The 15,457-nt window shown below is 41.9% G+C and overlaps 1 protein-coding gene across 4 annotated transcripts in view; it reads right to left on the reverse strand.

The window, feature by feature from the left end:
• Positions 1 to 14,320, reverse strand: part of ILDR1 (immunoglobulin like domain containing receptor 1) — a 35,318-nt gene extending 20,998 nt beyond the window's left edge. The window contains exons 1-2 of one of the 4 annotated variants that reach the window (XM_028505183.2): positions 14,067 to 14,318; positions 188 to 358 (exon numbers count right to left, since the gene is read on the reverse strand). In XM_028505183.2, coding sequence (XP_028360984.1) covers positions 188 to 358; positions 14,067 to 14,121 — 226 coding nt within the window. In that variant the 5' untranslated portion in view covers positions 14,122 to 14,318. Of the gene's footprint in view, positions 1 to 187; positions 359 to 14,066 lie in introns of all 4 variants that reach the window. The other 3 variants (XM_036018167.1, XM_028505182.2, XM_036018168.1) reach the window with 3 other exon arrangements.
• Positions 14,321 to 15,457: the final 1,137 nt, after the last annotated feature.

The following is a 15,457-nucleotide window of genomic DNA, read 5'->3' on the forward strand; positions in this document are numbered from 1 at the left end:
TGTGACCTTCAATAAGTTCATTGATCCGCCTGGGCTCAGTGTGCTTACCCATAAAATGAGAATACATTAAATGATCTTAGGAGCTTCTTCTCACTAACGAGGATTGGTGATCCTAAATAATTCCTACAGACTAACAGCAATACTTCAGAGAGGGACCCGGGCAGAGGCAGAAGGAGAGGGCACTCACACGCAGAGTAGTAGTCAAAGATGGGATCCTTGCAGAAGGACTTGAAGCGCCACGTCACTACCACGTCCTGGAGCTGGGCAGAGGTGGTATAGTCGCATTTGAGGACGACGGAGGCAAACAGGGTGACATAGCGTTCTGTGTGCTGGACTGTCACCAACAAGGACAGGCACCCTGAAGCCAAGAGCAGGAGACAATGCTGCAGGCAGACCAGATCTCTGAGAGGTGACCTACTTCTCTGCGTGGGGTAACAAAGGCTATGCAAATGAACACACAAACTGCCTGACTGCTTGGGAGCTCACAGGCGGAGTCTGAGTTCTTACTTGGCCTGGGTAAAAAACTGCACAGACAATGGGGAAAACAGTGGAGAAAAAGTTCAAGGCCAACCAACTCCCAAGGAGCTCAAGGTCCATCTGTCCATCAATGGTGATAACACACACAATGATAAAGAAATTGTATTAAAATAAGGCAATATTTGTACTAGAGTGACCTTGTGAATATGAATATTTTCACATCACTTTCTTCTAAAAATATTTTCCCATTTAGCTAAGGATAAATTCCACCACAATGAGGCCTATAAGGCTGGTCAGTCTGCCTTCAGCCTTTCTCTCCTGCCTCATCTCCATTCACGCGCTACCTTACACTCAGAGTTTGGCCACTCTGAACTTGCTTCAGTCCTTTCCATGCTGGGATTGCTGTCTTCTCCAGGTCTTGCTACATGTGGATTTCTCGGCTGGAATGCTCTTCCTTATCACTGGCTGCCATTCTACTCCCTTTGCCAGATTAATTACTATTTATTCCTCGAGTCTTCAGCTGCGCCCTCCCCTCCTCAAGAAGCCTGGCCTGACTGCAAATCTGGGAAAGGGGCCTCCCTCTGTTTTCTCAAAGTGCCTCATCTGACCTTAAGGAAGCATTTTCACACTTCTTGCTGATGGCCTGTTTACTATAGGCTCCAAGAAAGCTGACTGATTTTGTTTCTAACTCACTGTTCAAATCCTAGCACCTCATATTGTGCCTATCACCTCCTTGGCACCAAAAAATGTTTGTTGAATAAATGATGAAATGAACAACCAATAATACGTTAACCAGTGAATAAGAGCAGCATACGTCAACATAAGCATAAAGCAAATGAAAGAAAAAGATCAGACTGTGACAAATTTAATCAAGAAAGACTTGAAGGAATTAAAAGTCTCCCTCCTCTTACCTTCCAAAGAGAGAGACGTACTCCAGGTCTGCCTTGATGAGGAACCAGATGGCACAGAGAAGTCAGATGGGACTTTAGCAGTTAGAGGGCCACACATAATTGGCATCTTTAATGTTCCTATGTCAATATGGTTTCTAGGCCAGATTATAGGGGATCTTCTCATGGGAGGGTTCATGTGGAGTGGGAGTAGTCAAACCTGAGCATACAGTACCACAAAGACTGGAGACAGCCCAGATCAATGTCAACAGGAGTTTCTGACTCAGTAGAATTTGGGTGGGGCCCAAGGGCTTACATTTCTAATAAATTTTCAGGAGATGTTGATGCTATTGCTCTGGCACCATATTTTAAGAAAAAATGGTGTAAACTAGGTTAAAAAAAATCCAGCCTAAGATTTGGACTCAGCTATGACCTGGTTCAAATCAAACTTTACTACTTAGACATTGGGCAAGTTATTTCCTCTCAGTGAGTCTGTGTTTCCTTAACTATAAGTGGAGATGATAATAATACTAACTTTATCAGGTCCTTGCAAGAATTCAATGAAATAATCCACATCCAATGCTTGGCTCAGTGCCTGGCACATACACTGCCATGTTAGCATCACTGTTTGAGCCTCTTTTTCTCCTTCCTTTATTACAAGAGCCAAGGAGAAAGAGGTTCAAGTTGGGGTTCTCAGGTGGAGCCGACTTTATTTCAACTGAGTTGCTTCCACAAACAAAACAAATATAGACACGCATTACAGAGCAGCTGGGTGGGCCTGACTCAAGAGACAAATCCATTGGTTCTGGCTCCTGCCTCACCTTCTGGGCACAGCCCACATAAGATAGTCTGCTGAGGCTTATGATGGACACCTGCACCCACTCTTCTCACATCCATGGAGAGCCAAATGCTGCTCAGGACAAGCTCTGGCCCCCAGAAATGACCCGAGCCATCTCCAGGGCTGTAAATGAGGATGTGCCTGTGACAGCTGTGCTGGTGAGAGGGTCTACAGAAGTGTAGGGGAGACCTGTGGGCAGGGGATACTTCATGAAGGAAGAGATTTAGGCTAGACTCTAAAACTCAAAGAGGATAAACATTACACATGAGAAACAGAAGGCAGAGAAACTCGTCGTGTCAGGATGGAAGATGAGCAAAGGCCCTTAGCAGGAAGGGGCAATTACTTGGGGAACCTGGAGGGCACCAACCTAGCTGGCAGCTCTGGCTTAATGGGAGACAGAAGGGATAAATTAGGTGGTGCTGGTAATGGTGACCGGAAGGTGGGGAGATGGAATACATCACACTCCAATGCCTATTTCCAGTTAATAGATAATCACTGAAGGTTTTTCTGAAGAACAGTAATAGGGTGACAGTGGTGTTTTTAGGAAGATGGGTGACTTCCTTATTCAGCTGTTAATGAAAAAAGAACATCATTTTGAAAATAAGCCTTCAGTAGTTTGGGGAAAAATAGCTGCTGTCCGTACTGGCTGTTGGATTCCTGGAAACCAATCCAATCAGAACAGAGGAGCCAGTGACCAGCATCTCAAGCCTAATATGGATTCTATCATAATCTGCTTTTGTATTTTTGCTTCTCTGCCCTCACTTTTTATTTCCAGTGCTGACCTGAAATGGACTTTGAAGCTTTTGCCCAACACAGCTTTAACTGAACAGGAGGAGCTATGGGTAAGATTCTGACAATGAATTTGTCAACACTAGCTTCTTTGTACAGTAGTAACACAAATGGATTGGAATAAGGCAGGGGAGTCAAATTCATTTTCACCGGGGGCCACATCAGCCTAGCAGTTGCCTTTAAAGGGCCAAAATAATTTTAGGACTGTATAAATGTAACTACTTCTTAACTATTAAGGAGTTGAAATTACATTCAGCCCTTCGAAGGCAACCACGAGGCTGATGTGGCCCCCCGTGAAAATGAGTTTGACACCCCTGGAATAGGGGGAAAAACACTGATTTGCAGTCTAAACAAGATCCTATATTCACGCAGCACTTTCAAATGTTTTCTTTTACACACTAAATATGACTCCTAGAAAGATAGAAATGTACCCATTTCATACACAGCAAATATGAGATTGGAAAACATGACTTGTCTGTGGTCATTTATTTTCTAAGAAAATATGATTCAAGATTCATCGCCTGAGCAATGCTCCTGCCACTCTGCCTGGCTGTTTGTTAAGTAAAGGAGCATGTTTGGTATTCATTGGCTTGCAAAAACTGGAACATGGGTCAGGCTACATGAGCAATAATTAATATACAATTGGTCACTGTCACTCTGATATTATAATTAATAACTTACATGTTCTTTATTTTGCTGAATGGTAATTCAACATAAAAAGCAGTTTATCAAAAAGACCCTACTCAATATTATTTGTATAGAGCTGACACATTTGGGGAAGGACTGGGGCTTGCTGGGAGTCAGAGGAGGCAGTTTGGTTGGAGCCAGAAGTTGCTCTGGAGTAGCTTTGAAGATTGGTGAACCTGACACTCAGGCAGGAGAGCAGGGACAAGGGTGATCACCTTCATTATCAAATCCTCAGTCAGCTCCCCTTCCATGAATGCTCTTATTATGGGCAAACAACACGTGGGGGCAGAGAATTCACCTTTTCCAACGTCAATACTGGCTATGCCGCCTTTTATCCTTTCTTCAATTTCATCCCTTATGTGAATTTCAAGCCTTAAAATACGCCAGGTTCCCAGATGTTTTGACCACATTGAGCTCACTCACAGTCCCTCCAGGGGTCTGCAAGCCCCACAGCATCCTACACAGTTCTCGGACCTTCCCCCACAACATGTCCCCAGCTCTCACCACCCTCACACAGAAAGTAAGGAAGGGTCCCAGGACAAAAGGTAACTGAGCAACCGGCAAAACCTTCTTCTCGGTTGTTGGCCTGGATCTCAGCATCTACTGTTACATACACTCTCTTTAATCTGCACAAACCCCCTAGGGTGGGATCAGCCCTGCTCATCTATGTGGGCCAAAGTTCAAACAATAAGCTAAGCCCTCTCAGCTTTGGGATTTGAATTTAGGGCTTGCTGACACCAAAACCCAATATTCTTATTTATTTTTTCCTTTTTTCTTTTTTAATTTTAATTTTAATTTTTATCTTAATTGTTCAAGTACAGTTTTCTGCCTTTTATTCCCAGCCCAGCCCACCCCCCAGCCCTCCCCACCTCCCTCCTATTTCTACCAATCTTTTTATTTTTATTTTTTAACCCAAACTTAATCTTTCCCAAGCAGGCAAGTTTAACTTTCTAAGTGGAAGTCAGGTACTGGACTCTCTAAAGGCAGGAGGATCTTTCAGATCAGGCAGAAGACAAAGGAAGTAGCAAGTCCATCTCAAAGGCAAAAACCTCCCATCTTTCTTTCCCATGCTGTTACTTCTCTGTAAAACTAACCACACTGGGCATGCACACTACTAAGCAGACAGGGGTTTTCAAGAAGAGGCCAAAAGCAGCAAGATCAGGGCTGAAAATATGAGCAGATTCAAAGAGATAAATGCCCTGTTTATAGATGGCATCATGCTCTTATATTTTTTTTTAAATTTAATCTTTATTGTATTTTCTCTTCCATTACCATTTAGTCCTCTTATACAGCCCTCCCCCCAGCAATTCCCACACTATTGTCTATGTCCATGAGTTCTTTTTCTTCAATCCCTCCACCCCCTAACCTCCACCCCCTACATCATTGCTCTTTTAAACCTAGTACTGCAGGTTTTTAAGTTCATAAATTTTCTTTTTATTCTTACATTTATTTCCTTCATGTTGTGCTATCACCTTATCCCCAATTCATTGCTACCTATTTCCTAGCTGTCTTCATAATTTTTCCCTTGAAAACTCAATTTTAGAGATTGACTTCCTGAGTTCAGATTCTACCTTCACTCCCCAGCAGCTAAAAGAGCTAACAAGGTATTTTCAAACTCCAGTTGTTTTTTTACACACAAAATTGGGATGATACTAATATTTGCCTGATAGGGTTATAATGAGGATTAAATAAGATACATGTCCAGCATTTAGCAAAGATCATGGCACATACCAGACACTCAGTAAACATTAGCTATTATTTGCATCAACTGTATGCATCTTGCCTACCTTAAAATATTGAGATCAACTGAGACTATCATGTAAAAGCATTCTGAAAGAATTAAAACGATACAAATGTAAACTATCACCACTGCCTTCTCTTTGCAAAACAAGTTAGTGTTTTAAAAGGCTTTCAAAGCTGTGTCACTTTATATTCTGGCAAACCCGTTCACACTTTGCCTCCTTTGTGAAAGAGGAAGAGAGGGAGTCCTGTCATTTAAGGATGGAAAGGTAACTTCAGATGAGGTACTAGAGCTCATGGGAAGGAGGGAAGGGGAAGGGGATTCTGCATTTCCCGCCACGAGGTACTTTCCAAGACGAGGCTGCCATGGAGAGCGGGGACTACCATCTGACATTAAAGTCAAAGGAAAACATACCAAAAAAGAAGAGTATCTTTACAACTAAATGCTATGTGTTCCTGAATACAAGCATATCTTTGTACATTTATTTTTTCATTGTCTTCCCTGTGTACAATCATATCGGGCATGTTTTACAGTTTCTACAACACGTTATCCACACAGCATAGGGACACAGGTGCAAAGCTTCTTCCTTCCCTTCCCTTCCCTGCCCTGCCCTGCACTGCCCTGCCCTTCCTTCCTGAGAACTATTTTCAGAACATTAGATGGCATTTTCTCTCCTTTCCACAGGGAGGGTCCTGCCTAAAAGGGGATCGTAGCCAGGGAGGGAGAGGAAGGAAGGAAGGACCATGGCCCAATGCTGACAATGATGAAAGGTCTCGATTCCTGAGTGTTTTTCAGGTACTCAGGCACCTCTGCTCCAGTAAGCATGTTAACAAAGAGTACACAGTTTTAATCTTATCAGAGTTTATCTCTGATCAAGCTATCTCTTCAAGTATATTTGCCATCAGTAGTTATTATATTTCCTTAGATAATTGTCCAAATATGAGAGAACTGAAGGGGAAGACGGAATGGCAATGACTGCAGACAAGAAGAGATACAGGGAGCTAGGAGAGAGTTGGGGCAGGGAAAGAATTATGTCTACATACTACGGATTTAACAAAGGTCTGGCTTGTGTGGCTCAGCAGCGCTAGGCTTGGGGTGGCACTAAAGCACGTGGCTGGCTACCCTGGGGAAGAAAGAGTGACATATACTGGGCACTTGCATGGTATTGGGTGCTTTGTTACATGGTATCTCATTTGACTTTTGCAAAAATCCCATGAGATAAGCTTTATTTTTATCTCAATTTCATAAGTGAAGAAAATCCACAGGGAGAATAACTGATTAAGCTCACTGGCTAGAAAGTTGCAAAGCTAGATTTAAATTTACAGGCTCAAATTCCAAAGCCTACACTGTTTCCTGTGTACCAACTGCCTTCTGAGTAAGTTTTTCTAACGGTGGAAATTTAACCTTTAATGGATATTTACTTTAAGGCACACTCACAGATTTATTTTAACCATTTTGTATAAAAACCTTTTTTTACTTTTTTGTAATATAAAATAAATAAGAAACTTCCAACAATAAAGAAAGGTATAAAGCAAAAACTTCCTCCTTGCTCACCATGCACTCCACTCCCCAGAGGGACCACTTTAGTGATTTGGTGTGTATTCCTCCACAGCTCTTCCAATGCTACTCTTTAAAAAAAATGTAATCATATGATGCATATTGACTTACAACTTTGTTTTTCTTCAAACTAATGGTATATCATTATATTCTATAGAACTAATTATTTCATAGGTCTAATTATTTTAGTGGCTGCCTAAAAATTCACTACATGGATGAACAATATTTATTTACCCATTTTCCTAATAAAAGGCATTTAGTTTGCTTCTAATTTATCACTATTACAAATGATGCTGACATGGATTGTTAAAATGGCTGTCTTTATATAAAGTATTTCTGCACATGCACGACTTCCAGTAGGATAGTTTTTCTTAAAGTGAGATCACTGGGTCAAAGGAAATAAGGCCTTTATCTTTTAATAGAAACTTCAGGAAAGAAATTTATACTCATATTCCTATCAACAGTGTGACAGTCCCATGTTTCACCACAATCTTTCCAATGAGGGAACATATCAATCTTTAAAAATTTTTTATAAACTACAAGGTGGAAAAATAGCCACTCAGGTGGTTTGAACTTCTATTGCTTTAAGGGTAGAAGACAAAACCTGGTTGAGAGGCAGAGCCTCGGACTTTCCCCAAGTCTGTCGATCAAATCAGTGACTCATCCATCTCCCCACATGCTAATCTCAGATGACATGCAAATCTAGGTCTCACCAAAATGACAAATCTCTGTGTCCCCTGGGTCTTCAGAGGTCACTCATTCACTTAATTTATTGAATACCTACTATGAGGCAGGCACCATTTTACATGATGGGGGTGCAGTAGCAAATAAGGGAGACAATGCCTCTGCACTATTGGAATGTATACTCTTGGTGGGAGAGTCAACAATAAATAAGTAAACACAGAGACAAGGTACTTCATGGCTAAGCTTTATAGGGTTGCTCAGAAACTGATAGAGCTTTGGATATCAAATCCTACTACTATACAATAAAGGACAAGAGAGGCACATGAATCCAAATACTCCTGGTAGCTCTTCTTGGTTGTTCCAAATTTTAAATCAAGCCCCAAATCGAAATCAACATCCTTCTATACAAACCTGGGCCTCTTTGATTTCCCATCTCTGAACTGGCAGCACTGAAAACTAGGAATCATCCTTCACATCTCTTTCCCCCTCACTCTTCATACATAATTTATTATCAGATTGGTTTTATTTATCTCCTAAGTATTTCTAGACTCTCTTGATCTCTCTGTCCACCCTCACCCCCACCCAAATACATGCTACCATCACTTCCAGCCTGGATACTGCCTAAGCTTTACTGGTACCTGCATATACTCTGGTTTTCAGCCATGTGGATACCACATTGGCATCAGTCTCCCAATTCCTGCTCTTTAAAAATCTCCAAAAGCCCTCCCCTCATTGTTCTTAGGATAAACAAGAAGTTTCCTACCATGACTTATGAAGCCATGTATATCTGGTCCTAGCCACCTTTCTGACCTCATTTCCATCACACACACTGTGACTTCCTCCACTCAGTCACACTGACATTCTTCCCTATGCCCACTGAGCTCCTCTCTAGCAGCCTTGCACATGCTCTTCCTTTAATCTGAAATGATGATTCCCCAGCTCTCAACTCAAGCATCAACTTCTTTGAGAAGGGCCTCCTGAATGAGCAAAATCCATCCATTATATGTTGTTGTGGCCCCCTACAGCTCTTTCTTATGGTTCCTGTCATAGTTGCATTTCTACATTTGCTTGTATTTCTTTGAACCAATAAATTTCATATGACACAGTAAAACTGCTTGGAACGAATTTTAAGTGCTCTAAAAGTACAAAAAATAAAGTCAACCATTTGTAGTATGTTCAGATAAAAAGCAAGGAAGAAGGGTATGTGTTAGGGGAAGAGGGAGTATGAGAACATGCCACATCAGTGGGGACAAGGCTGCCCAAGGTGGTGAGGTGAGAATGAGTGAGCCTTGAATTCCACCCAAAGAACTTTAACCCACCCTTACAAGCAGTGGGAATCTAGTGGAGATTCTTGGAGAATTAAAATGAAGGTAGGAAAGATTAACCCAGGTAAATTAACCTATGATCTGCGTAGAAGATGGCTGGAACTAGACAGAGAGGTAGCAGGTTAAGAGGAAAGGAGGCTATCAAGATGCTTAAGGTAGGCTAGTGTGAGGTTTGTTACCTGGAATGAAAAAGAAGGGGCAGATCCTAGGATTAAGCAACAGAATTTGGTGATAAACTGCATTTGGAAATGAAAAAAAATGTCAAAACTGCTTGCCTCTGACCCTATCTTACCCTAAGATTTACACATCAGAGGATACAGAAATAAGGACTAGAAAAAGATGACATGATCAGAGTCTTCCTGATTTTTAAAACACACAATTTTATTTCTCTCCCAACAACTTCAAATAAGGAACTAAAGTATTAAGTTGAAGAAAACCCAGACAGTCGACAATACATTGATTACCTGGCATCTCATTCTACTGCATTGTTGTTAGGGCAAGATGTTTAATAAGTGGCATTTAGTTAGACATCCAAGAGGCAATCTATTTCTGTTTCTGCATCCAAAGATTCAGTGAGACAAAACCAACCAACCCCATGGCATGAAACAGATGAAAAGAGCAATATGAATGAGGATGCCAGGGTTCTGGTCTCAGCTCTAAAACTAACTCCATTTTTTCCACCTGAGGTGTGTGATTTCCCTGAACACAGATTTCCTCATCTGTGAAACTTGCGAAAAGGAGAAGACAGGAACTGGGATTGACTTCTACTTATGTTCAGCAGAGCACTGGGACTCTGGGCAGATATTTCAAGGGGGTTCCATGGAAACAAGGGAGCTGTCAAGTGAGCAACATCCCATCCACCTCCCACAGGCCCCACACCCTGAGAAGCTCTACTTTCCTATCTACTATGCCAGGGATCAAGATGTCATTAAGCCTTCAGTATGATCCTAACCTTCACTCACACCCTTCAGTAAAAATAACAATTCTAGATGCTAAGAATCTTGTCTGATTCAGCTGTCTGATTTCCCAGAGAATAATATTACATGTTGATAGCCTAGTTGACCCATAAGTTAACACTATGATCTTATTTTTCACAAACACACAAATGACACACCCTTTTACAGTTTGAAGGAAAAACTGAATTTGCATTCCAGGAATAAACTTTGAGATTGGCTGAATATAATCAGAGATGTTAGCCAATAATACAAAGGGCTGCAGGTACATACATTAGCCTTATCTTAATATTTTGTTTTAAGAAGCAAGTATTACCTGTGTGATAAAAATTGATTTCTTTAAAAAAACACAAAAAACAAACAAACAAACAAAAAAAACCTTTGACTACTGATCTCTCCTCAGCTCAGAGCTCAGGGACTAGGGTAACTTCCCAGGACTCCCTGACCTCAGGGCCTCCAAGCCACATCAACTAGTGAGTACCCAAATCTGACATCATTCCACTAGTGGCCTACACTTTGCAATTGCAGAAGCTTGGATGCAAATCAGAGGACTGGGTTGACTCCTCTCTAGAAACAGAAGAAAATAAGGTGATGGACCAAAATGAACATACTCTAGAATGAAGGTTTCCAAAGTTATTATAGCAATTTGCAATGGATCTTAAGAAAATCAGCTTCCTGGGTTTTTTCTACTTAGTATTGTTAATTTGGGGAGTATTATCTATGAACTTAAATATTATTAACATAATATTGGATGCCAATTTGTTATTCTTTTATCCAACGTAGTAGTGGGGTTTGAGTGTATGTGTGAACCTTGTGTTTCTATTTTGCAAATCATGCATGTGTTTGTTCACACGTCACAAAGGTGTTTCTTAGTGGGGGCTGTGAAGAAAAAAGTTTGAAAAACACTGCTTTGGTAGATAGATACTGGGAGTGCGAGAGAAAGCAGATCTTTACCAGTTTGATCTTAGAGACATTTTAGTAAGTTTGGTTTAAAAATAAAGAAGTGAGGGCAGTGGGGAGGGACTCAGTATTTCCTGAGTGATGACCATGTTGTAGACACTGTGCTTGATCTTAACCCACTTAACAAGAGTTGGTCTTTTGGTGGGAGGAAAGGGAGTGGGGAGAAAAAGGGCTTGTCAGGAATTTTGCCTAGATGAAGGGAGATTCATTCAAAGTTACACCTAGTAAGAGGCAGATTCTGAAATCCAAGCTGACAGTCATCTGACTATTAATTGAAGTTTCTTAGCTGTAGGTGAAGGAGGCATAGAGAAGCCTAAATTGTTTCTTTAAAGTGAGCTTTACAAAATCCTACTTGGGTCTAAATCATGACCACCATAGTCACCATGGCTGACATTTACTAAGACCTCACTTTATTCCAGGAATTGTATTAAGTGCTTTAAAACCTTCATTTCATTTAATTCTCACTAAAAAAATACCAAAAAACCCTTATGAGATCTGTACTATAGTCATCCCAGTTTACTGGAAGTTTTTAGCTGTTCAGTAAATTGACCAACATCATGGATATAAAATCCAAATGCATATTAAACAGTTGAATGCAGCTTTATTTACATTTCCTGCACAGGTTCAGGGTCCGTGCCTACTAAAGGAGCTATTTCCCCCTCAAAGTGTTAGAGTCACAACAGTTGAAATCTCAACTTCTTACCTATGAAATAAAAGTGAGATTAGATATTCACTTTGGTCTTTTTCATTCAGCATTCTCTGGTTCTATTGGGTTGGCCAAAAAGTCTGTTTGTTTTTTTCCCATAAAATAAATGAAACATTTTTCATTTTTACCAATAACTTTATTGATTTGGATATTTTGAGCGTGTTGGCTATCTCCTGCTATTGGTTTCTAGTCGGCCAGGGATGCTGCTAAACATCTTCCAATGCATAAGGCAGCCCCACAGCAAAGAATTATTTGGCCAAAATGTCAGTAGTACCGAGAAACTTCACAAACCACTTAACATGTTTGATCAGTCACAGCACCTTCTCCATACACTGCACAAATCTTTTTTTGTGTTTTAGTTGTGTATTTGTCTTTCTTGAAATAATAAAGCATCACACACAGAAAATGTTGCACAAAATCTTCCATCTTCAATACTACAATGGCTGCACAAAAATTCACCAATTTTGGTAAGTCTTTTTTAAATGCATGCTGATATGACAGCTGTCACAATACAATCTAACCAAATTGTTTTGAATGAAGTTAAAGACCACTAAGCACAACTAGAACCATCATACAGCAAAAACTATTGCTTTAAGAAACAACCTTTTGGGCCAATCCAATAAAACATGTCATGCATTTAAAGAATGTCAGGTAAATACAGCAGCCTTTATTATTTTACTCCAATATCCTGGCTACTCACACTGCATGGCTAGTTAAGAAACACCTGGCACTCTGCATTCAGCAGCTGGCTTACTAGAAAAATATACCCGTTGATTATCATCACTGTATTTGAAAAATGTTAATTGTTCAATATTCTTCATAAAAACTGAACAGCTTTTAAAACATTATGCTGATGATCTAAGGATAGGGGTTTATATCCTAATGGGATTTTTCTATGTAACGCTTCTTTTCTTATCCTATTGACCTGGACACCTGCTGGCTACGAAGTCCATACTGTTCACTCTCTGGCTTCTTTCAGCTCAGGAGCATTCTGGGGATGGGATGCCCAGGGGCAGGGGTGGTGGTAGACCTCCATTTTCCTAAAAAGGCAGCAAAAGGAACTTTAGGAATCCCTAGCTGCTGTGGACTTTGAGCTGAACACACAAGGCATCAAAGAGAAAACTGTGCAAAACTGGGACTTTTATGAGTCTGCTTTTATAGTCCAAACTGCTGACTGCCCTGGTGGAATTTCAGGCACTTAGATTTAGGTGAGGTTTGGTCCATTTTCTTGTGTATCATGGGTGTGTAATATCTCGTCTCGTCATTTTCAGATAATTTGTAGGCCCTACTTCCTGCAGAAAATGTGGTAAGCTAGAGGACCTTAGGGATACCAATTTTCTAGTTTTTCTACCCTTTTGCAATTGTCCCTCAGCTTAATTAAGCTTAAGTTATTGCAGAATCTTGTCTGAATGAATTTTCATTACATCTGAGTGATTTTTGTGTCCTAGCAAACTTGCAAAAATGGAATTCTGCCTGTACCTTCAGATTATATCTTTTCCCTCAGAAAAACACAAGACTTAAATTGGTCTGTGAGCAAACTGAGCTGACCTCCCACTTAGCCGACAAAGGTGAGAGGGCAGTTGTTCCTAAAAGGAAGGGGAAGAAAAGGGTAAAACAAAATAAAGCAGGGCAGAACTCAAAGGGAAACGATATGTTCTGGTTTGCAAGATCACACCTACACCCTTACTGAAAGGGGCTGAAGAGCCTGCACATGAAGAGCAGGCTAAAGAGCCTGCTACCCTCTGCTACCAGGTTTCACTCAGGCGGATTGCACTTCTGTCATATTCCCGGGAGATAACAACTGAGACACACAAAACCATGTTTTCCAAAGCAGACAGGGGATGGGCATTGAGGTTGAAGTCGAAGGAGTGATGGGTGGGTGGACACCAGAGGGGGAGATACTAAGCAATGTGGAAGTTAGGGAGGGGGGTGAATAGCAAAAAAAACATACAAGTAACCCTGAAGATGCTTAGCAAAGAGCTAAATGTGGTCCTGTAAAATAGATTCTGAGTCTTAATGAACATCCATTATATACTTGAGGACACATTATAACCTCCCAGGAGTGAAGCAAATGCATTTTCTGGGCCAATATGGTTGTCGTCATTTCCAAAACCTAAAAGCAAGTATCAGATGACAGGAAAAAGTAATTAGGAATTGTAAAAGTGGCGTTACCGCATCTATCAATTCAGCTTTAGAGACTAAGAAGTGCCTCATGATTGCAGGAGGGGAAGCCTAGAGGTTTTTTTTCTTAGTTGCACCTGTTTCTGACGGGCCTGGGCTACTAAGAGAGGAAAACAACAGGTTCCCACAGGTGGAACTATCCAGTCCCCGCACCTCCTGGAGCCCGTGCCAAGAGCCAGCAGAGCGCGGCCCAGGCCTCCGCAGCCCTGCCTGTGGCCAGCTCTGCAAGGCAGGCAGGCAGGCGACAATGGCTTCCAGTCTCCTTGGGCCCAGGCGCTCACCTTTTGGGAGCCAGGTGAAGAGCAGCAGCCAAGGTGCAGGTAACTCGAGGCCCATGCCGGCCCCTCTCTAACCCCTTTCAGCTCAGGAGCTCAGAGGCACTCTCTTCATCAGCTGCCGCCCCAGGACTCAGCACTTCTGCGGGAATGCCTCCGCTTTCCCCTCGCCCCTCGCAGCAGCGCGAGGGCTGGCTCGGGCAGCGAGCAGGTACTCGGGCTCATCCCTACCTGAGCCGCTCCCCGCGGCTCCGCCTCCCACACCCGCGCCGGCGTTTCCTGCTCTGCCCCAGGTCCCTGAAGACCGCGGCCACCTTGCCTGCCTGCTACCTCGCTGTCAGCAGGCTGCCAGGTATTTTCCCCTCCTGACCGAAACGCGTCTCCGGCCACTCAACCCTCTCATCGGTAGAGAATGTTACCATTTTTCTCCAGAAGTTCTCCGGAACTCTTACCCCTAGATAATGTCTCACCATGGTTTTGTAGACTTATGTAAACATAACTTACTAGGGAATATTTCCTGCGTAATGTTTTCATGCACACCTACGACCTTGGAAAACATCCTTCCCCCGACCCCCACTAAATACACACCAATATGAAGTTTACACACTATGTCTATTCAGGCTTTCTAGAAGCTAAAGATATAGCGTATGAACTAGAGAAATAAACTTAATGACAATTATAAAAGTAACAGATGTTTATCATGAGTTAGAAAACTGTAAATTCATGGAAATAAGAAAGTATCGTGTGGTGCATTTTTTTCTGTTATTTCCCATCCTGCATGCAGCTCAGCTGCCCCTCAGACCTCAGCCTTCCCAAGGTCAAAGATTCCAGGTCTCTTTACAACAGGCATCTTGGGATACAGTTTGTCTCTACTTCTTCCTTAGCAGGAACCCACAGGAAGGGGAAAAGGAAAATAGAGGAGGGAGGCACATTTGCCTTCAGTTACCAGCCAATAACATTAATTTGGAAATCACCTATACAGTGGTCAACATGAATGGACAGCAAACCATTTTATATGTGTTTCCTTTATCAGGGATTTTTCATCATTCTCCCCCTTCTGTAACAAACACAATTCTCCTTCCTCCCAGCCACCATCTTTCTCCTCAAGAAAAGAATTATAAAGATGCATGTAATGTAGTTTCTGCTCCTCAGAACATCTCCATTCTGGTTACTAACCTTAGAAGTCAATATTATTTCTCCTAAGTGTATCGCTGCCCTGCCCTGTTCTGCTCTGAAGAGTCCTCTTCATGGATGTTACTGGTGTCCCTCATCTCACCTCCACTCAGAGAAATATCCTTGTCCTGAATCTGATTGGAGTTCTCAACACAGGCCCCTCTGCCCATCTTCCCTCCTCCCCCTCGACTTCTGGATCTGGCCTTTGGTTCCCTAATTGGGCC

Source organism: Phyllostomus discolor, chromosome 2 (assembly GCF_004126475.2).
Source record: "Phyllostomus discolor isolate MPI-MPIP mPhyDis1 chromosome 2, mPhyDis1.pri.v3, whole genome shotgun sequence".
Classification (NCBI taxonomy): Eukaryota; Metazoa; Chordata; class Mammalia; order Chiroptera; family Phyllostomidae; genus Phyllostomus; species Phyllostomus discolor.